The sequence below is a fragment of the Leuciscus leuciscus genome (genome assembly GCF_965113295.1).
Source record: "Leuciscus leuciscus genome assembly, chromosome: 17".
Classification (NCBI taxonomy): Eukaryota; Metazoa; Chordata; class Actinopteri; order Cypriniformes; family Leuciscidae; genus Leuciscus; species Leuciscus leuciscus.
Window position 1 is genome coordinate 17,784,524 of NC_138741.1, and position 22,742 is coordinate 17,807,265.

General features: G+C 38.2%; 3 protein-coding genes and 1 long non-coding RNA gene across 5 annotated transcripts; 3 read left to right on the forward strand and 1 right to left on the reverse strand.

Annotated features, from left to right (window-relative positions):
• Positions 1-1,951: 1,951 nt before the first annotated feature.
• On the reverse strand, positions 1,952-3,819 carry znf593 (zinc finger protein 593). Its single transcript, XM_082142224.1, has 4 exons — positions 3,759-3,819; positions 2,924-3,126; positions 2,762-2,824; positions 1,952-2,549 (listed from the first exon to the last, which is right to left on the reverse strand). Exons 2-4 carry the CDS (start codon positions 3,121-3,123, stop codon positions 2,423-2,425), a joined length of 390 nt encoding a protein of 129 aa, XP_081998350.1. The 5' UTR covers positions 3,124-3,126; positions 3,759-3,819; the 3' UTR covers positions 1,952-2,422.
• Positions 3,820-3,848: 29 nt separating this feature from the next.
• Positions 3,849-5,202, forward strand: morn2 (MORN repeat containing 2). Of its 2 annotated transcripts, none has more exons than XM_082142222.1 (5): positions 3,849-3,982; positions 4,142-4,192; positions 4,282-4,388; positions 4,792-4,931; positions 5,015-5,202. In XM_082142222.1, exons 1-5 carry the CDS (start codon positions 3,976-3,978, stop codon positions 5,115-5,117), a joined length of 408 nt encoding a protein of 135 aa, XP_081998348.1. In that variant the 5' UTR covers positions 3,849-3,975; the 3' UTR covers positions 5,118-5,202. The 2 variants fall into 2 exon arrangements, with proteins under 2 accessions (XP_081998348.1, XP_081998349.1); XM_082142223.1 differs by having other exon boundaries at positions 3,851-3,982; positions 4,795-4,931.
• A 152-nt stretch (positions 5,203-5,354) lies between these two features.
• arhgef33 (Rho guanine nucleotide exchange factor (GEF) 33) lies at positions 5,355-13,330 on the forward strand. Its single transcript, XM_082142221.1, has 15 exons — positions 5,355-6,396; positions 6,589-6,623; positions 6,949-7,113; positions 7,843-7,940; positions 8,066-8,178; positions 8,321-8,416; positions 8,495-8,621; positions 8,933-9,065; positions 9,146-9,247; positions 10,120-10,212; positions 10,385-10,599; positions 10,669-10,734; positions 11,470-12,064; positions 12,662-12,798; positions 12,888-13,330. The coding sequence occupies exons 1-15, from the start codon at positions 6,375-6,377 to the stop codon at positions 13,003-13,005; spliced, it is 2,115 nt and encodes a 704-aa protein (XP_081998347.1). The 5' UTR covers positions 5,355-6,374; the 3' UTR covers positions 13,006-13,330.
• A 4,031-nt stretch (positions 13,331-17,361) lies between these two features.
• On the forward strand, positions 17,362-19,105 carry LOC309478879. The gene is made up of 3 exons (XR_014199121.1): positions 17,362-17,692; positions 18,324-18,382; positions 18,810-19,105. It is a non-coding gene; the product is annotated as an uncharacterized lncRNA (long non-coding RNA).
• The last annotated feature ends 3,637 nt before the right edge of the window (positions 19,106-22,742 follow it).

Consider the following 22,742-nt stretch of genomic DNA (forward strand, 5'->3'; position numbering starts at 1 on the left):
TGTCTTTCCTAGAATGGGTAGTTCGTGACTTTGCGAGATAAACAACATAAAGTAGCACTGGTATTACAAAACATTCAGTGACATATCAATCAAATACAGACGTGACACAAATAACACGTTTGAAAAAATATTAATGCACTTTAATTCGTTTAATTGATATTTTAAATATCACAAAATTAGGCTATTTATTTAGGATTTTGTGCCACAATTACGTCAGTAGGCTATAGGTGTTCGATTAATCTGTCAGTCACTACTGGAGGTGTCGCAACACGGTGTGTTCCGCGACTCGGTGTCAGTCAGGTGTCATGTCAGTGTCAGTGTGTCGCGATGTCAGCAGGCTTGTTTGAGATGCGCCTTGCCTCGCCTGAAATGTATGCGAGAGTAGGCGGCTGCAGTGAGAGGGGGAGTGAAAAAAGCGCAGGCAAGCCGGACAGTTCTCTCTTCTCGTAGTGGATCTGACACCTGTGAGATCAAAGATGGATATCGCGGGATTCACGCTCGTGCACAGTGTTGCTAATAAACTGGATGTAATTCAAGTTCTGTTGCTTTTATATGAAAATAAATGAAATGAACAAGACACCCAAAGTAGGCTACTTGTTATTTAATTCCATTCCAAATACATGGTTATCAATATTTTTTTCTTTACAGACATATGTGTTTTTTATTTTATTTTATTTTTAATTTTTTTTTATAAAAATGTAATTGCATAACCTAAAGAGATCGCACTGTCAGATAGTTTGGGAATATTCACACATAACATATACACATAAAACATGATATTAGAGTTTTAAAATCAAACATTTTAAAAGAGAACAATACATCACAGTTGTTTTAACCAATGAGCATTAAGCTGTGTCGTCAGCAAGTCGTTTCCCATCTGTTCCCATCATGCTTTTGATCAGCGCAGTCGGTGGAGAGCAACTGCGCTCGACTGCAGAATCCGACACGTGCGCCTTGCGCTCGCGAGAGACTTTTGACATACGTCAGCATGACATCAGAGCAAGGCGGACCCATTGGCGGACCGCACTCGGACTCATTTCTAACCGGCATGCATCTCGCGCTGATCACCGGTGATCGGTTCTGCGCAGATTTTGCTCATCTCAAACAAGCCTAGTGACACATGCCACTATCCACTGGCACATGCCAATGAAGACCGGATGTGCCAATACGCATAGTGACATGTGCCATTGGCTTCTGTGCGTCAGATGCCATGTCACTTAATGTTAAAACTGCTACTGTGCTGATGTTGATCGAGCATTCATCGAGGGAGAGTTACCGCATCGGAGCGAGGATCACCCTTCAGATAGTGTGTGTGTAAGATGTTTACTCTTGCACTTTTTTTTATATTTCAAGACTCAAGTATTTGGCATTTTGGGAATGTAATAAATATTGACATGACAATCAATTTGAAACCCTTACAGTTGCATATTTGTTTTCAGAATGGGATTTTTCCTGTTAACAGGATTTCCTGTTTTTCTAACTTCCTTTTCTGACCTTATACTTACTTCAAGTTGCCTTTTGATACATACATACATACATATCATACTTGCCTGTTGAGAGAAGTTTATTTCAGCATCATATAAAATAAACAATAATGATAATAATAATATTAAAGCAAACACAGCTCTGGTATCGGAATAGTATCGGATCGGAAGTGAAAAAATGTGGATCGGTGCATCCCTAATTTTTAAGATTTAAGAAACAATGAACAAATGACTGTGGCAATTCCAACCATAATGGAGGGTCCCACTCTTTAATAAATACATTTCCATGTTTCTTCTATGACAGATTAGGTTTTTAACAAATAATTTATAGTTTGCTGGCATGGATTATGGTTTACATTATACATTTAACTGCCATTGTTCAAGAAGGGCACATGACAAATATAAACTATAATATGCTATAGGTGAAAAATTACATTGGCGAACAAACATTTAAGAGGAGACATTAATGGATTTATAATTTTATTTCAGCTCTCTTGAAGCACATTTATTTAGTATATATACACACACTCACACAGAGTAAATATTGTGAGGCTTACAGTCCCAGAAGGTTGCTTGTTGTAAGCAAACTTAATTTCAAAAGTGTATGAAAGTAGTCAGCTGTTCCAGGACTTCTCCGAAATTAAAGTCTAAATTTACTGAGAATGAATTTTCATAAAATATATCAACTTATTTTAACTCCTTCTAAACTTGTAATACACCTGACACTGGGAAAATTGTGTGAGTGAGTGTGTGTGTGTGTGTGTGTGTGTGTGTGAGAGAGAGAGAGAGAAGGAGAGAGAGAGAGAGAGGAGGTTAAATGTAGGAGTTTTTCCATCATCATAAATTAATTTCAGCTCTGAAAAAGGTTAAATTGTTGGTCTGAGTCCAGACCTAATGGTTTTACTCAGAAGAGTCCATAGATGGGTAGAAGTCGTTTTTCAGTCCATATTCTCTTCGACTTGCTGTGTGTGAACCTCTATGGTTTTGTGTGGGATGTAAGAGCCCATTCCTGCTGCCCGCTCTGCCTCAGCTTGTGTATACGGCTCTTCCCTCAGCTTTTTCAGTCTTAAAAAAAATTATATATGTATATATATTAGGAAGGAAGTCTAAACAACCAGGGATGCATTATGGAGCTTTTAGAATGAGCATCATTCTGATTCTAAATGGGGAAACCCAAGCATCATTTTATTCGAGTTATGTAGGTAAATGTATTTTATATATGATCCAAAGATTCAATTTTAAGGATGAGAGGAGGAAGATGATGAGGCTCTGCTCACCGTTTTTTATGAACTTTGGTCTTGAAATGCTCTTTCATGGTTTTCAAATCAACAAAATATCTCCTGCAAAACAGGAAGAAGGAAAAAAAACATTTAAGATAAAAAACTGATTTTTATGGTGTGAGCGTGCTTTGTTTTCAGTGGTGGTGAGGTGTGACTTACGCGCAGTGCAGACAGTAATTCTGGGCACTGCCTGTAACATCATAATCTACATCTTGCTTTAATAACTTTGCAGCATTTCCAGGGGTCATGTCTGCATGGATCTGGTCAAGGTCCTTTGTCCTGCGCTTGGTCTTCCATGTCTTGGCAATATGCTTCTTCTTGCTACTTCTGTGGCTTCCTACCTGTTTGGACTTACCCATGATCTGAAAACAAGAGAAAACAGTTTTTAAATTTCTGAAGTAAGTTTAGGGAGTTTTGAACTTCTCCAAAACTGAACCTCAAGTTGTTCCAAACCTGTATGAGTTTCTTTCTTCTGCTGAACACAAAAGAAGATATTTTGAAGAATATTGGTAACCAAACACGAACCCTTCGAACACGAAAAAAATACTATGGAAGTCTATGGGGTCCATCAACTGTTTGGTTACCAATATTCTTCGATATATATTTTTGTGTTCAGCAGAAGAAAGAAACTCATACAGGTTTGGAACAACTTGAGGGTGAGTAAATGATGGCAGAATTTTCCTTTTTGGGTGAACTATCCCTTTAATCTGTCAACAGAAAAGTTGAGCTATCAAATGTCAGAGCAACACATTTAAAAAAAGTTATAATTTAAGCTCCATTCTGAAAATTAGCAAAATGGGGTCATACCAGTTCGTATAACAGTGGTATCACTCGCAAAGAACAGCAAATCAAATACGTTCAACAAAAACATCCACTCAAAACATCTTTACGTGCTTTCTATCTCGCAATAAGCGCCCTTTCATCAAGTTGTCATTATGAATTATGGATCTGTAAAGCAGAAGTGATGAAAATATATAATTATTACTTTACTCACGTTAACACGCAGCTGCCTCACCGTATACACGTTGGACGCACGAATAACTTCCGGGTCGGCAGGCGCGCTCGTGTTATGTGCGCGTTCACCTCTAGAGGGCTGTACAGACAGCACACGACTCAAAGCAATCAGACGAAGCAGAGTTGTTGCGTCGTTGCTATGGAGGTGTCAAGAGTTTTTAATAAAGCTTTTACTAAAACCAATTAAATACACCATCATGTCTGGTAAATATATTTATAATATATAATACCGTAATAAATGCTCTGATTATAAATGCTTGTTACTTGCTGAACAACTTAAACTATGGGTTTTTTTCTTTTTCTTTTTTTGCTGTTACTTCAAGATATAAAAGTCTTATTGAACTTTGCAACTCTTTGTTGCAGAGACTACAACACTTAAAATCGCTTACATTTTTCCAAATGGAGACAAATATGGTGAGTTAGCTGCCAGCTTTTGACACCATAATAATTGATTTAATTAACTAAGCACATGGAAAATATGTCTGTTTGTGTGTTGTGATTAGAGGGCGAGTGCTCTCGTACTTCAGATGGTGTGGTTATAAGGAAAGGGTCTGGCACACAGACATCAGCCTCTGGACTTACATACACTGGGGAATGGGCCAATGATAAGGTCTCTCTCTCTCTCTCTCTCTCTCTCTCTCTCTCTCTCTCTCTCTCTCTCTCTGTGTGTGTGTGTGTGTGTGTGTGTGTGTGTGTGTGTGTGTGTGTGTGTGTGTGTGTGTGTGTGTGTGTGTGTGTGTGTGTGTGTGTGTGTGTGATATGATTTAAAAAAATAAAATATTTCATAAAGTGAAGCAGTCACATGTGCGCTAAAGCTCTGTGCTGGACTGAAAGTCAGTGACACACTGGAACTTAAGTCATATGATCTCCTTTCATAGCCTACTGTTATTTATGCTTGTATCTCTATTTTGAGTGGATTATGCAGCAAAGTTCATTAAATGTAAATTAAAATATAAAAGTGAAATAAAATGTGATTTTAGTAATTAAGTCTTGGTTGCTGTTGTTGTGGCCAGCAGATGAATGGCAGAGGAACTCTTACACACCCATCAGGGGCAATTTACAGTGGCCTGTTCAGAGACAACATGTATCATGGCAAAGGAACTTACAGATTTCCTGATGGGACAAAATACACTGGAAACTTCCACAACAACAGGTGAAACAATATAAAATCAATGACAACCTGATTTTATATGCAAACATATGCAAAAAAAAAGGTTACTTATGATTTTTTTGCAGATTAGAAGGTGACGGGGAGTTCACAGATTCACAAGGACTTTTGTGGACTGGGATGTTCCATAACAAAGCAGCACTGGGGCTGAAGCTCAAAGTCAACATGTGACATGCACAGATTCACACACCATTTAAATGAATACAGTGAAACCCTTTGGCACTCAATAAAATGTCAAGTTGTTTGACAAAAAGTGCTTTATTGATTTAGTTTTTTTAATTTAATCACTGGATCAAGCACAACTTTAAAAGATATTTTGAAGCACTGAATTATCAAATAGTAAGATAGTACAATATGAGCATATTTTCAAGATAACTTGAGGCAAATCTCTAAGAATTAACGCCCGTGAAACTACTGAGAGAGATCTGAGTTACACATTGATGCATTAACCACAGCTAGCAATCCTGAGGCATTGATGTAATCTGTTATACAGATGAAATGACTTCAGTTCCAGCAGCATCCACTGACGATCAAGAACACATGTTCTTACACACTGCACTTCAGAAAGAATCATGACTTTGTTTTGTGCAAGGAATGTGACTCTCTGTGTAAAGCCATTGGTGGAGTGCATCTCCAAAATACACGAGCATGCACAAGCAGCTGAGCTCATGACTGCGGTGAGAAGTCAGGAGTTGTGTAAGAGCGTGAAGCTCAATTTCCTGTCCTCTGGAGTGAGAACGTGTTTACTGTGAATCAGGAAAGCTCAATCCTGCTCCTAGAGATCTACCGCCCTGCAGGCCACTTCTAATCCTGCTTTAAATTAACCTGAAGCTCCAGTGCATTTGATTAGACTTGAAACTGAATGACTTGTTTATTTTATTTTTTCATTGCTATACCTTAATTTAATTTGGTATGACTCAATGTTCACTTCTGAGTTTATGACAATAATTTTGTGGGTGTTTTTGCTCATGTGTCTAGCGGATCTTTTCCAGAGCTGATACAGAGTTCATTGTAAAATGGAAAATTGGTCTTAAAGGTTGAAGAGGAAATTAAATCGTCTGATTTTGAGCCATAAAAATGCTAACAGCCGTCTCTATCTTTCTCCCTCTCTCCCTTCATCCATCCACTTACTGTAAAACAAGGCCTCTTTTTGTCTTCGACTTCATCAGACTCACATGTTTCAAAGAGGAGGGGAATAGATAGGTGGGACAGATGAGAGAGTGAGAAAGAAAGAAAAGTGATAGAAAGACAAAAGTCACAGAGTCAGAGAGCTCTCATGTCATTTCTAACCATTTCTAAACATAGAAGTGTGACATTTCATCAGCTTGTAAAATTGTTAGTTTGAGTAAAGAAACTCGACTAGGAAGGATCCAAACCACAGGATCTGAAACAACAATCCTGGATTTGGACCTGGAAGACCATCAGATCATGGAGAATGGCAAAATAGAGGGTAAACAATATTTTCTTTTAAATTGGAAGAAATGCTTAGATCTTCCATCATGCTTCTTTATTTACATAAATAATTGATCATTAACAATGACGTCCACTTCAGAGTTCAAATAATGGCTTCTCTTGTATAGGTGCATGTCAGCTTCAGTATGATAGTTTATGTTTCTGTATGAAAGTATGTGTGTTCTTGCAGGTACAGGTAATGACATAGATGCTGTAGACCTTCAGGTAATTAAATTGCTCTCTCTCTCTTACTCTAAATAGATTAAGAAATTGTGAAAAAATACATTTTCAATTTACTACACACTTGTTTTAAGTACATTGTTTAAATAAATGCTAATTCTAATCACATGCACACAGATTACAGCTGTTAAGAAAGTAAAAGTCAATGAGACAATGAATCGCTAATAGGAAGAGTGTGACTGAACTCAGGCCACATTTAGTTTGACTCTCCCTAATGCTAATCCTGTTTAACCTTCATCTCTTTTTTTCCTTCTGTCTTCTCTGGTTTTGTCTCTTATCAGTCCTGGTGACCTCTGACTCCTTGTTTCAGTTGCAGGCAATGTGGGTGGAGCTAAAATCTGGAGTTGGAAGCGTGGTCGAAGATTTTGCCACCCTACGGCAAACCTACAGCCGATTGGAGGAGAAGGTCTCCACCTATCAGCAAGAAACGAATGACAAGATCCTGTCTCTCAGAAACACACTTAACACATTACAGGTTCTAACACACATATTATGTGACTTAAGACAAGTGGATAAGCACACTACCTTTCAAATTTTGGGTCAGTAAGATTCTTAAAAAAAACAAAAAAAAACAACAACACTTGTACTCAGTAAGGATGTATTAAGTTGATGAAAAAACTTCTGAACTTTCTATTCATCAAAGCTGAAAGTAGTCTCACTGTTTTCACAAAAGTGTTAAGCATCCCAACTGTTTTTACCATTGATAATTATAAGAAATGTTTTTTGAGTGCCAAGTCAGCATATTAGAATAATTTCTGAAGTATCATGTGGTACTATTGGCTGCTGAAAACTCAATTTTGCCATCACAGGAATAAATTACAATTTAAAATATATTCAAATAGAAACCAGTTATTTTAAATTGTAATAATATTTCACAAAATAACTGTTTTTACTCTATTTTTGGTCAAATAAATGCAGCCTTGGTAAGACTTAAAAAAACGTTAAAAAATGTACCAGACCTTTGTACCAAAAATGTACCAACTTTTGAATGGTAGTGTATTTTATGTACAAATTAAATTAATATATATATAAAATAAATTAAATGATATTAAAATAGTCAAAATATATTGCAGTGCTTTTCTAGAATATATATATATTTTAAATTCTATTACATGTTTTTTTTCTGTACTTTCATTTAAAAATGTTGCTAAAATTTTGGTTATATTGTCTTTTTAAAATTTTGTGTGTGTGTGTGTGTGTGCAGGAAGACATAAGTACAGTTCAAACGCAGCTCTCTGAGGTCCGGAGCAACCAAAAAGACCAACAGAGGGACCTGGACCTCATGCAGAGCACACAACACAGGTCTTACACAGTGTCTGTTAAATTGCTTAATATTCTTTAACAATTTATGCTACAGTATATTAAACATTAAATTAAAAGCAATCTAGCAAGCTTCAAAATATATAAACATGCTGGATCATTGACAGTCACAGGAAAGGCTCAAGGGGGGAGGGGTCATTGGATGGCCACGCCTCTCCGAACAGCCAAACAGAACTCAGTCTCATTCAGCATTACATCAGTAGCCTGTCAGCCAATCCGAGTGAGTATAACAATTTAGAGTTGGATGTCTAATGAATGAATTTTTTTGTACTGTAAACACGTGTCTAACAACCATGAGCTATAGCTGGAAATGATTGCATGATAGTGTATAAGAGGACTACAGGTTGTGTTTGTTTGTTTAGACTATTATCCTGAGCATGACGGTCAAAAAAAGTCTCCAATTTGGAGGGAGAAAAAAAACAGCCGAGATCTGAAAGAACAAAACAACTCTGCTATAAGTGAGTGATATGCAGTGGAATAGAAGTGAAAAGAACTGAAAAATGAACAAAGAGTTTTAAAATCATGTCTTTTTTCAGCTCAGAGGCAGACGGCAGCACTGGAGCTTTTGGAGTCTGAAAGAGTGTATGTGTCGTATCTCTCACTCCTGTTAAAGGCCAACATCAGTTTTAACGGCTCAGAGAACCTCAACGTCAAAGATAAACGGTAACTATGTATCACTCTCACACATATAGCATCATCTCAGAGTCAAAAAGTGGCCATCTGAATTCACCCGACGAAACAATGCAGATCATCACACAAACTGCAATTAGACAACAACAGTGCTTAACAGAGACTCTAAATATAATGTCTATTATGAAACAGGAGAGTATAAAGCAGGTTTTGGTACTCAACACATAAACATCTACATATTTTCTTCTCTCGTCTGTTGTTGATTTTAGTATTGACACATTTGATATAAAACAGTGTTTTGAGGCACATCATGCTGCTTTATTATTCTCTTTTCTCTCTCTCAGGCCTTTCCCTCCCTCTCTGCGTTTCTTGATTCAGCAGCATCTGGAACTCCTGCACCTTCTCCAGGAGAGAGTTCTTAAGAGCCACTGGCAAGGCATCATGGGAGATGTATTTTTAAGGCTCACCAGCAAAGAAGTAAAATATTATGAGTGAAAATGAGCAACATTTACCTTCTCCTATAGTCCACTATGTAATATCAAATGTGTGTTTTGCAGAGTGATTTTCTGGACCATTATGTATCGTATCTACGTGACTTGCCAGAATGTTTGACGGTTGTAAGTCTGTTTTCCTCTTCAAAATCAGGCTGCTTACTGGAGGTATGTATACATACACAAGTTTTATAGAAAATTAAAGAGACTTAACACTATATATTTTTAAAGATCCTGATATTTGAGGCACGTAGAGGCAGATTTAATACTATTATGTCAGAGAAATAGCATTTACATTATGTTTCTATGAATGTCCTTAATCAGTTTCATTTCATTTTTACCAGCTGTCGGGTTGATTTAGTCATGTTAAATAATATTAACATTTTATACAATTATATTAATTTTAATTATTACATTAATCAAATTATATTTATCATTGAGAATAAATATATAATAATTAATGTTTTTTTATATTTATTAATTTAAAAATTGTTATAATATATAAAAATAGAACATTGAAATCTTATTTTTTGCTTTGCAATTTGCTGTTTTCTAACTGTCGTAGACTTTCAGCTTTATATTACTGGTAAAAAAAAGTCCAAGGATTGCTGTAAATTAATCTGTATTTTACGACATATAGATCATGTATCTTAGATTGGCTCTATATTTACATCATTTTTTATATATACGCATTGTCCTGTGTATGTCTCATTTATTTGTTTTGTGTAATTTTTTTGTCATTCAACCTGCTGTATAACTGACCAGTCTACCTTTTTATTTATTTATTTTGTTGCTTTTGTTTTGATTTCCACTTACTGTTGCATGGCTAATTGTTTGTCTATGTGATTTTGTATGTTAAAAGATGAGAAAATAATTTAAAAAAATATTGTAAAAAATAGAACATTGATTTTTTTTTATTTTTTTTTACTAAAACCAGAACATTTAGATGTTACCACATGAAACACATTTAGTTTACCTGGCAAAAATTTAGATGAATCTACATGGCTGCTTTCTGATTTGCTGTATGCATTCGAATCCAGAGTGACATCACAGGGGATGAGACACGTCCATCGCTGCATTCTCTGCTTTTACAGCCTGTCCAACGTATCCCAGAATACCATACACTCCTGCAGGTAATCAGTCTTTATTGTCATACTAACAGCATTTTATGTTTATAGGTTGTGCATGTTTGATGAAGTGACATTTGTGAAATCACCTTGGTCAAGTATTGCTACATAAAAAATGTCCAATCAAGAAAATGCATGCTGTATGTATGTGTCCATTTGTATTTCATGTGTTTTACAGAGTCTTCTGCAACAGACAGAGTCAGAGCATCCGGACTATTACCTGTTACTTGTGTCTGTGCAACAACTCCGATCTTTCATGACCCAGTATAGCCATTTACTACAGCACAACCAGGAGCTTCTGCATGACCACAGTCATGCCCTGCGTGAACACACACACAACCTGTGTACTCACCAACAGGAGCGCCCCTCACACACCCGAAAAGAGCTAAGCAGGTAAGTGCAAAAGAACAAATATGTGTGTTATTGTGTTATAAGACTTACTGGCTCTTTTTTTCATGTCAGGTCTACAGTGAGACAGCTGTATAAAGTCGACTATGAGAAAAATTACAGCAGTAACAGTGCACAAAAGTGAGTACATAGACACACCAACCAATAGATATTACAAAGTGATCTCTCTGTGAATTTATGGGTGTCTTCAACTTCAGACCCATTTTTTTTTTTTTTTTACCATGCCTTCATTCATTTGGTACTTTTCAAATGCCATTTATGAAAAGGTTAGATTTTTTAATGAATATAAGATAAAAGTAAAATGAACATAAACTATTGTATTGTATTAAATCATTATTTAATAATATATAATTAAATAATAAATAAATAAATCTCCTGATAAACAATGTTGTTTCAAAAGTTAGTGAACTACTAAACAAGAGTCTAACTGAAGAGTGTGTTTGAGATCAAATTTGAGACATTGACTATCTTTAAAAAACATAAAATAACAAAATAATCTTACCAATCCCAAACTTTTGAATGGTAGGGTATGTATGGAAGCTTACTTTCACCAATGAATTAAAAAAAAGGTAACTATGACTTTTTAATCTCATAATTCGGACTTTTTCTCTCGCAATTGTGACTTTTTTCTCCGAATTGTGTTTAAATCTCACAAGAAGATATAGACAAAAATATATAAACTAGCAATTCTGACTTTTTGTTTTTAAAGTTTTTGTTATAAAGTCAGTTGTGAGATAAAAAAAATTGCAATTACATTTAAATTTTAGTTATGCAATTACATCTCAAATAATGAGAAAAAGAGCCTGTAATTGAAGAAACACACTTATACATTTCCAATTTGTCTTTCTTTGTAAGTGATCCCTCTCGACGTAACAGACGCTACCCTGACTATGAAGCGATGCCCTATCACTATGATCCAGAAATCCCGTCCCCTGTCTCCTTCCTGTCCGACTCTGACTCTCGCCACAAAGCAGTCTCAGTTCCTCTGCGCAGCATCCCAGAGACGGAAGGAGCAGGATCTGCCCTCACTGCACTCTTTCCCTACGGAACCGGAGACTACCGCTGCTCAAGCCCATCTCATTCCTCTGACTCCAGCATTGATATTGCCTTTGTGCACTGTAGTCCTTCCAATAGTCCACCTCGACAATCCCACAATAGGGGGCGAAGTGCTGGGGGTGTGGTTTATAGGCCCAACAGGGCCTGTGTGTCACCTGACTCTGCAGATATTGTGAGACCACAGCCTCTACAGGCAGTGCAGAGAAAGAGCAAATCACTGAATGGCCTGCAAATGGACAGTATTGATAGCCACACCCACCAGACAAAAAATCCTGCCCACCCGAGGCTGGAGCGTCAGTCAAGTGGCAAATCAAGACTGAGATCCAGCAGTCCAAAGCACAGATTCGAGACACACACTGACACAGAGGAGCAGCCACGACTAATAAATCAAAAGGTACACACTCACACACATTTACATATTAACACTCAAACACACACATGTATAATTGACAATTAGTGGTAACTAGCAACCCATAATTACCACTAAAAATCCTTCAGAACACCTTAGCAAACAACGTCATGCCAACCATAGATATACATACTGTACATACATAGATTCCTCATTAGCAGCTGTTTCTATGGGCCGCTATACATAAGCCATCCGCCATATTGGAACAGTCAAAGCCGGTCCGTGAACAAGTTCGATAGCAAGTTGACTGAGCGTCTACAACCGTAGACACATGTACAAATATCTGAAATAGACTTCAGCGGATGATTTTGCGAAACTAACACAATAAAACAAGATGAAGGTGTCAGCTGTCAAAACATTAAAAAGTACCATGATAGTAAAAACCTGTATCTATGTTGTAACCACCCACAACAGCGAAGCAATAGAAATATGTAAAAAAAAAAAAAACCTTAGCAAGCAACATCATGGCAACCCCGACAAAACCCTAAAATTGTCCATAAATTAAAATGAAATGTTATTTGAATTAGTATGCTTTTATTTAACTGCAAGTGTGTGTGGAAGCTCATTCTGCTTGTTCCTCAGGATCCTAGAAGGCTGGTGTGGGAGGAGCTCAATTTGAGGGGTGTGTCTGATGACTATGACCACACCCCCTTGAGTGAACCTGGTAGGAAAGAAGGAAAAGGATTTAGGAACTCCTTCAAAAAGCTTTTTAAGAAGAAGTGAGTTCATAAGAATAGACACACGGATGCTTTGCTTTTACACACTGTACTCACACTTAAAGCCATGATACTTTTTATGTGTGTCTCAGGTCTAGTGGTGACGGAAAGGAGAAGACAACAGTAAAAGCTGATTGTCAGAGCAGTGGAGATCTGGAGGCCACCAAAGCCCCTCATGCAGGAGACATTGACAGAGGAACTGCTGTTTAAACTGTTTTAGAGGTTTTGCTTCAGGATACAGATTTTACAATGAACATCAAGGGGTGACCCAACATACTTTTTGACTTTTAGTGTTTGATCTCTAAATATCTCTTGAATGTCAGACCTGCAAGTGAACCTGTGTTTAACATGGGTTTCTTTTGTGGTTTATTACACACAAGTCATCCAAATTACAGGTAAATTTGCGTCAAAATACTGGAAGCAAAACCTTGTGTTTTCTCCTCCCTTTTAGGATTGTTAGAATAGACCTGACAAAAAGGTAATTTTCCCTATGGCAAAAAAATTTGGCCACAACACCAGTTGAGAACCACTGTGTTTCTCACACACAAAAAAACCCAAAATGAGCTCAAGAGCTCAAGCTGCTTCATAGCATAATTGAACATTTCTGACATAGCACAAAAAACATTTTGCATGATAAGTAAATTTTCCATATAATTTAGGTCAGAATTTTGAGAAACAAAGAACATCTTGCATTGTTGACACAAATATATACTCAAACATATAAACAAACAGGCAGACTTATCCATCTCTTGTTGGGTTTATGCTGGGTTGCATTGACAGGATGTAAAACTATATGTGATAAAATGATAAATTATATGAATAACTCTTAACTTAATTACAATAATTACTCATAAATAAATAAAATTATAAATACATGTATACTTTCCAAATAAAAAAAAATAAAAATAAAAAATCTAATGTCACATGTACATATATTTGAATGCAATGTAAATGGTAACAATTAAAATAAAGTACAAATTGTAATATTTTAAGATAAACATTTATTCTTGAGTATAAATGTGTGTATGTGTACAGTCCTGGTCATAATTATTGGCACTCTTGGTGAATATGAACAAAGAAGCCTGTGAAAATAAATCTGCATTAATTATTTTTATATTTTATTTAAATTCACAAAATCTCATCATCTATCGTTTTATTGAAGTGAAAGAATTTAAAATGAGGAGAATATTTCTTTATGAAATAAATGTTTTTTTCTCCAATACATGTTGGCCACAATTAATGGCACATTTTTATTCAATACTTTTTGCAACCTCCTTTTGCCAACACGAGCCTGATGAGTTCAGAGACCATTCTTCCATAAAGAATCTCTCCAGAACCTTCAAATTTCCAGGTCAATGTTGGTTTCTCTTCTCTTCAGTTTTCTATAGGGTTCGGGTCAGGGGACTGGATAGCAGAACCTTAATTTTTGTGTTGATTTTGTTGTTTGTTTTGGATCATTGTCCCGATAAAATATTATAAGCCCATATAAGATTTCTAGCAGAGGCAATCAGGTTTAGATTTTTTTTGCAGAAAAATAGGCCCACAATTTCAAAGATCCAGCAGTATATTTAAAGGGATAGTTCACCCAAGAATGAAAATTCTGTCATCACTTACTCAGGCCCTGTCCCAAATGGCACACTATATGCACTTTCAGTCTTGTGAAAATACAATGGCTGCCACGTACACGTCTGTTTAAATCCATGAAACTGTATTGTGTCCCATTTGTCATTTTAGGTTTTAGAAGGGTCCTTCTGAATGAGGACTCCTTTGTGGTCGATTTGCTCCCTCGATGCACACTTTTTCCGAGCCCGCACTGAAGCGAGCTCCACAGCGGACTTCTTCCCGACTAGTGCAGCAGATTAGTAAAAAAATCGTTCACTTTGGTATAGAAGCATGAAATTTGGCACAGATACTCTCTAAGGGCCACTATTTTGGAAAAAGGCGTTGGCCACTCAAAAATTCAAAATGGCCACCATTGCTATTCAATGCTTATTATATCAATTATTCAAACAGTGATCCAAGCATAACATTTTATACAAATACTCTCTAAAGGACATGTTAATAGAAAAAGATGCTTGTCCCTCAAAAATTCAAGATGGCTGCCATTTTTAAAGATGGCCACTGTTCCTGTCGAATATTAATTATTTCAAGTGTTCAAATGGTGAGGCAAGCATAAAATTAGGCAGAAATACTCTTCAAGGAACACTCTTTTGGAAAAATGTTTTGGTATGTGCCACTCAAAAATTCAGGATGGACACCATTTTCAAGATGGCCACCATTTCTGTCAAATAGTCATAATGTCTGCTTTGTCTGCCTCCTCTCCTTTGACCTGTCCAGCTTAGTTAAACTTGCCAGGGATATAAAATCCCAGCCGGCATAGGTCTCAGGTTCATTGGAGTACACAAGCCTCTCCACCACGGCAAGCTGTAGTCCACAGAGAGGAAGTGCCACTGTTAGAAAAAGGATACGCTGCTGGTACAGGTTGCACATACAGTGGGGAGAACAAGTATTTGATACACTGCTGATTTTGAAGGTTTTCCTACTTACAAAGCATGTAGAGGTCTGTAATTTTTATCATAGGTACACTGAAACTGTGAGAGACGGAATCTAAAACAAAAATCCAGAAAATCACATTGTATGCTTTTTAAATAATTAATTTGCATTTTATTGCATGACATAAGTATTTGATCACCTACCAACCAGTAAGAATTCCGGCTCTCACAGACCTGTTAGTTTTTCTTTAAGAAGCCCTCCTGTTCTCCACTCATTACCTGTATTAACTGCACCTGTTTGAACTTGTTACCTGTATAAAAGACACCTGTCCACACACTCAATCAAACAGACTCCAACCTCTCCACAATGGCCAAGACCAGAGAGCTGTGTAATGGGCTACAGGACAATAGGCAAGCAGCTTGGTGAGAAGGCAACAACTGTTGGCACAATTATTAGAAAATGGAAGAAGTTCAAGATGACGGTCGATCTCCCTCGGTCTGGGGCACCATGCAAGATCTCACCTCGTGGGGCATCAATGATCATGAGGAAGGTGAGGGATCAGCCCAGAACTACACGGCAGGTCAATGACCTGAAGAGAGCTGGGACCACAGTCTCAAAGAAAACCATTAGTAACACACTACGCCATCATGGATTAAAATCCTGCAGCGCACGCAAGGTCCCCCTGCTCAAGCCAGAGCATGTCCAGGCCCGTCTGAAGTTTGCCAATGACCACCTGGATGATCCAGAGGAGGAATGGGAGAAGGTCATGTGGTCTGATGAGACAAAAATAGAGCTTTTTGGTACGAACTCCACTCGCCGTGTTTGGAGGAAGAAGAAGGATGAGTACAACCCCAAGAACACCATCCCAACCGTGAAGCATCGAGGTGGAAACATCATTCTTTGGGGATGCTTTTCTGCAAAGGGGACAGGACGACTGCACCGTATTGAGGGGAGGATGGATGGGGCCATGTATCGCGAGATCTTGGCCAACAACCTCCTTCCCTCAGTAAGAGCATTGAAGATGGGTCGTGGCTGGGTCTTCCAGCATGACAACGACCTGAAACACACAGCCAGGGCAACTAAGGAGTGCCTCTGTAAGAAGCATCTCAAGGTCCTGGAGTGGCCTAGCCAGTCTCCAGACCTGAACCCAATAAAAAATCTTTGGAGGGAGCTGAAAGTCTGTATTGCCCAGCGACAGCCCCGAAACCTGAAGGATCTGGAGAAGGTCTGTATGGAGGAGTGTGCCAAAATCCCTGCTGCAGCGTGTGCAAACCTGGTCAAGAACTACAGGAAACGAATGATCTCTGTAATTGCAAACAAAGGTTTCTGTACCAAATATTAAGTTCTGCTTTTCTGATGTATCAAATACTTATGTCTTGCAATAAAATGCAAATTAATTACTTAAAAATCATACAATGTGATTTTCTGGATTTTTGTGTTAGATTCCGTCACACAGTTGAAGAGTACATATGATAAAAATTACAGACTTCTACATGCTTTGTAAGTGGGAAAACCTGCAAAATCAGCAGTGTATCAAATACTTGTTCTCCCCACTGTATCTGCGAGACGGAAGGCGGAATTGAGACTGGTTTCAACAATATAGGTGACCAGTTCAGAAAGAGCCATAGGAAAGATGGCTGGTTGAATCGTTTCACTCTGTGACTCTTTCTCAAGCCTTCTGAGGTTTCTCTCTGTTGTAAAGATGAATGAGACGCAAATGATGGTATTTCAGCTCCTGTGCAATGGCATCAGCACCACTTAGTTGAGACAATAATTTAGCATCATTCAGTGTTTGTGCACATTCATGTAGTCTGTCATTCAGTTGCAGTGTCATTACCTGACGTAGGTCAGATTCAGGAGATATGTTATCACAAAGAAAGCAAACCTGATCATCTAGACTTTTCTGCATCATGGTTCTGCAACAGTGATGCGCGGGTTGATCCGAAATGAGCGGGTGCCTGCGGTCACCCGCGGTTACGAGTCATCCAAAAATATTTTTAATGATATTCGGGTCGCGGTCGGTCGGGTCGTTTGAAATAAAGATGCCAATTAAACCTTTGTAATTTATATAGTACTACACTCTAAAAACTCCTGGGTTATTTCTTCAACCCATTTTCTGGGTTATTTGTGTTGGGTTAAAATTATGGGTTATTTTTTCAGAGAGTAACCATTTTCTGGGTTATAGGGCTAATATGTTGACCCAATTCATGGGTTGTTTGGGTTTCTGGGTTATTTTTCAAAGAGTAACCCATGTTCTGGGTTATAGGGTTGGCTTTCTCTCTCTCTCTCTCTCTCTCGCAGTTGTTCTGGAATTTTCTCACAACAGTCGTTTGAAATAACCGTCGCTTCGCGCTCGATCCGTTTTGGCCTGTGCTTCATCGGTGCAACTTCATCTATATTCAAGGTAAGAGAGTATTTTCAGTGTTGATGTAATGTTAACTTTTCTGTGTCCATGTCCCTGTTGCTAGTTTAGCACCATTTGCTAAAAAAAATAAATAAATACGTTGCTACGTTGAGACTAGCGTTAGCCGTGGTAATTATGGGGTTGGCATGTAGCCGCGGCTATCACGACAACATCTAGGTCTAGGACAACTCGAGGTAACGTTATCGCACAAGCGGACGCGATTTTGAACACGGTCCTGAGCCGTTGCTGGGTGCCGCGGACAGACCGCCGGTGTGTGTGTGTGTGTGTGTGTGTGTGTGTGTCCGTCCGTTACACTCATAGAGAATAATGTGTTCGAATTTTAAAGACGCGGCGCTGCGCTTCGCGAGCCCCTTGAGAGAGTGCACGTCCGGTGAGCGATACCTCGAGTTGTCCTAGACGCGACGCGGCGCTTCTCGTCGGTGTGCGAGACCCATAGCTGCGGCTACAGAGCGACGAGGCAACACAATAGTTGAGTTATGTTTACCAGCTGTGCCGTGCTTATCATATTATACAGTGCTCTACTGGCTGAAGTAACGTTAGGTAGAGTTAAAGAAGCGGGTCAAGTCTTCAAATTGTTGCTAACCTCTATATTGCTATGTTTTCTCCACAGTTTTGTCGCTGATAAGCTAACTGAGTGGCAGCTGTCTGAGCTGACAGAGAATTTTAGAGGTGAGCATTTTACTCTTATTGCCCTTATATCATCTCTCTATACCTACTTTTTTTTTTTATAAGACTTAAATGTGTCAGTGCAAGATTTTGTGAAAGTCACAACTTCTTCGACAGTGGGGTATGTACAACCCTAAAAGATTACTGTGCCTTGTCTTCAAGCTGTTATGCATAAGAATGGGCTGTCATTACACTTTTTAATGAAAGAAAATATGTCATTCACACAAAATGGGTAATGTTAATGCTGCAAAATAACCACATTAGTTAACTAGCAATTTGGGCCACGTAAAAAAAATTAAATAAAAAAGCCACTGCATTACCTTAAAAGTGATTATTTGTTAGCTTGATAATGAAAGAGTGTCTGGTGAGTGGTTCACAATTGTCTCGTCTTATTAACAATACTCATATTGTCTTGTTTTCTGTCTTTCAGATAGATGAGGAGGCATTTCTTCTCTTTGATGAGGACACCATCAAAAATCTTGTCCCCAAAGTTGGCCCCTGGCTTAAATTCCTGAGGCTCTTCTGAGAATTGTTGTTTATTTTTCTATTTTTTATTTCTAATATTGTTATTACAGTGTGACCTAAAATAAATATGAAAATAAACATGTCCAAGTGTGTGTTTTTTCTTATAGATTTTTATTTAATGCAATAAAAATGTAAAAGTGCTTGAAGTGTGTAATATAATGTAAAACAAAGTTTTATTTTCTGAAATAAGGCATACTGGGACAGTGACCCATGTTAGGTTATTTTTGACCCAACTCCTGGGTTAAAAAGGGACCAACTAATTTTGGGGTTATTTCTACCCAGATGTTGGGTTTTTTAAACCCAACATTTGGGTCAGGTATTTAACCCATAATGTGGGTCAAAAAGCATAACCCAATTTTCTGAGTTGAAATAACCCATAAATTAGTTGGTCCCTTTTTAACCCAGGAGTTGGGTCAAAAATAACCCATTATGGGTTATTTTTGACCCAGGAGTTTTTAGAGTGTAGAGAGCATATGAGCGGAGTGGAGCGGTGAGAATCTCCGCTCATCGCTCACGGAACTGTCCACCCCTCCGCTCCCCCGCTCAAACATCAGGCCGCTCCGCTCATTATCGCTCAGCGCTCAACGCAGTTTGCTCCGCGCTCCACCAAAATCGCCCCCCCGCTCGCTCCAAAAAAGGAAAAAAAATCTACATGTATATCACTGTTAGCTTAGACCACAGCCTTACCTCCTAAAGAACTAATGAGCAACAACAACATTTTTCAAATAGAAATGTTTTATTTCAAATTAGGCCTAGGCTATAAGGAATATAGCCTACACAAAGTCCTGTAAAATTTAACGAATAAATGGGCCTAATAATATAAATAACAATTATATAAACAAAAATATAGCCTACATACATTTCTTTTAAATAAATTTACTATTAGGCCAGAATTTTGATAAGTTAACTTTTGCGCAACGCGCACGATTAAAATTTAAATGGGCTTATATCCATTGTACACATAAACTGCTGTAAAATAAAACGAATAAATGGGCCTAATAATATAAATAAAATGTATATAAACAAAAATATAAAAAAATATACATAAACGTTTTAAAAGTTGGCTAAATTAACTATTAGGCCAACATTCTTATAACTGAACTTTTGCGCAGCGCGCAGGATTAAAATTGAAATGGGCTTGTATCAATTGTTTGAATATTACGCTATATTTAATTTACACTTTGTTACAAGTTACCGTAGGCCATTCAATTTGCTAACCTTTTGCTTTCTTCCCAGCGTGTTCAGATAGCACACTGCATGTTTTCGAGAGATGTGTCTTTTTAGATTCCAAAATGAATCTTTACTGACTGAAACGATGTCTCCACATTCGTTTTCTTCTACCACATTATAGTTAGTTTTATATTATAGTGTAGCCTACCTGTATGACTTCTTATTTTCCTTTTTGAAGTAGCCTACTTTTTGAACTCCATTATTGAGCCGAGTTTTGACTGAAAATAGAATCCATCTTGCAGTCATCAACTGAGTCAGGCTGAGCATGCTTCAGAATCGTGGTGTGCGCGGAGCGAAATTGGAGCGGGAAATAGGGCGACGCTCCATCCTTTTAAAAATGCCGCTCTGCGCTCTGTCCAAGATCCTCCCGCTCCACTCCGCTCACATGCAATTTTCTATGAAATACATAGGCCTGCTACACTTTATTGGCTGAATAACTGGCGCGAAGGCACGAGCTCAGTCTGCAGGTAGAGATGGAGGCGGCAAGAGAAAAGGTGAAGACTGGGGAGTGGAAGCTCCACAAATACAAAAAACAGAAAGAGCAAAATGTGGGAGACATTTGCCGAAATAATGAAAGATGATGACCAAAGTGCTGGCTTTGTCATGTGTACTTCTTGCTATGCATTTACTACTTTTAAAAAATGCGGGTCAGGAAGCGGGTCGGGTACAATATTTTCTTCTTTTTTTTTTTGCGGTCCGAGTTGCGGGCGGGTTAGTTGAAAACGTCCGTCGGGTGCGGGTTGTTTATACATTGACCCGCGCATCACTGTTCTGCAATGCTTTGTTTGGCCTTCATCTATCTCACTACAATGAGCATCGGATTGTTGCTTCTGGGCACGAAGTAACTTTGTGTTGTTGAACCGAAGTCGACAATTGTAGTGATACTTCGCTTGGTTCCTTCTCAAAGCTTCTATACCACCACCTTCATCCAGTCGTTCCAGGTCCAGGGTCATTGGCATTTTGTTCATCTTGTGTAAGAGTGGAATGTTGGTGGCAATCATTTTATAGCCATCATGTTGAGAAACATGATGGGTAGGTGGTGATTGGAGGGGTTCCTTTGTGTCTGTCTGACAAAGACAACATTTCTTCCAATCAGTTGGCCTCTTGGCTGACATGGGATTTTCATTTGCCATTTTGGGGGTTTGTTGTCTGATTAAGGCCGAGGGGTTATCCTTTTACCACCTCAATCATAGACCAAGTACACATTCAGGTATGGGATACAACTAGGTACGGGTCACCTACACCTAGCCCGATCATTCATCCAGTGCCATTTAAGTCCCGTGTGATCTGTACACCTTCCAGGTAAGCATACATGAACAAGTCATGTATTGCCCCGCTTACCCTTGGCTCGGCTCTCCCGCGCTGGCACAACCTGTCAATTCAGGTGCGGCTATCTAACTACATCTATTACTAGCTAATTGATGAGGGGCTGGTAGACAGCATTTGGGACACTAAACTTAGCTATACTATTACTACTAGTCAAGAACTACAGTGTAAGTAAAACTAGATCAGCTGACACTGAACCCCATGCTGAGTTCCACAGCAGTGAAGTCACCAGTGTTTCCTGGTTGTGTAATGACGTTCACTCTATTAAAAAAAACCTTCCTTAACACATTAAATTGAGCTCTGACAGAAATGGTGGCCATCTTGAAAATGGTCACCATCTTGAATTTGAGCGGCACACACCTTTTTCCATGATAATGTTCCTTGAAGAATATTTGTACCAAATTTCATGATAGCAGCACCATTTGAAAAAAAGATGTAAGGATTCAAGAGAAATGGCGGCCATCTTGAAAACTGGTAGCCATCTTGAATTTTTGAGGGACAAGCACCGGTTTCCAAAAAAACATTCTGAAGAGAGTATTTTCACAAAATGTTATGCCTACATCACTGTTTGAACAATTGACATAATGAGCATTTTACAGAAATAGCGGCCATCTTGAAAAAATGGCCACCATGTTGAATTTTTCGGTGGCCAACGCCTTTTTCCCAAAAAGTGACCCTTAGAGAGTATCTGTGCCAAATTTCATGCTTTTATACCAATTTGAACGATTTTCTTGAAATATGACATTAATCTGCTGCACTTGACAGTCAAAGCAGTCACAAAAGTGCAGACTCAGAAGAAGATAGCAAGTGTTTAGGGTGCTATTTAGGACATGGCCTCATCCTCAAGTTGTTCAAAACCTGTAAGAGTTTCTTTGTTCTGCTGAACACAAAAGAAGATATTTAGAAGAATGACAGTTGAGGGTGACATTGACTTCCATTGAAGGAATAAAAATACTATGGAAATCAATGGCTATCGTCAACTGTCTGGTTACGAACATTCTTCAAAATATCTTATTTTGTGTTCAGCAGAAGAAAGAAACTCATACAGGTTTGGAACAATATGAGGGTGAGTAAATGACCATTTTCATTTTTAAGTGAACTATCCCTTAACTTTGGGCATTGGGTACTTTTTATTCCTGTGTGCACCAAACCCATCTGGTGTGTTTTCTGGCAAAAAGCTTTTTTTTTGTTTCAACTGACCACAGAACCCGTTCCTGTTTGAAGTTCCAGTAGTGTCTGACAACTGAATATGCTGGAGTTTGTTTTAGGATGAGAGCGGAGG

Coding starts and splice junctions, on each gene's coding strand:
- znf593 (XM_082142224.1), bottom strand. CDS start 3,123: ATGGGTAAGTCCAAACAGGTAGGAAGCCACAGAAGTAGCAAGAAGAAG. Junction 2,825..2,923: donor AATTACTGTCTGCACTGCGC/GTAAGTCACACC, acceptor CCTGTTTTGCAG/GAGATATTTTGTTGATTTGA. Junction 2,550..2,761: donor ACCAAAGTTCATAAAAAACG/GTGAGCAGAGCC, acceptor ATTTTTTTTAAG/ACTGAAAAAGCTGAGGGAAG.
- morn2 (XM_082142222.1), top strand. Junction 4,193..4,281: donor TCCAAATGGAGACAAATATG/GTGAGTTAGCTG, acceptor TGTTGTGATTAG/AGGGCGAGTGCTCTCGTACT. Junction 4,389..4,791: donor GGGAATGGGCCAATGATAAG/GTCTCTCTCTCT, acceptor TGTTGTGGCCAG/CAGATGAATGGCAGAGGAAC.
- arhgef33 (XM_082142221.1), top strand. CDS start 6,375: ATGGAGAATGGCAAAATAGAGG. Junction 6,397..6,588: donor GGAGAATGGCAAAATAGAGG/GTAAACAATATT, acceptor GTGTTCTTGCAG/GTACAGGTAATGACATAGAT. Junction 8,622..8,932: donor CTCAACGTCAAAGATAAACG/GTAACTATGTAT, acceptor TCTCTCTCTCAG/GCCTTTCCCTCCCTCTCTGC.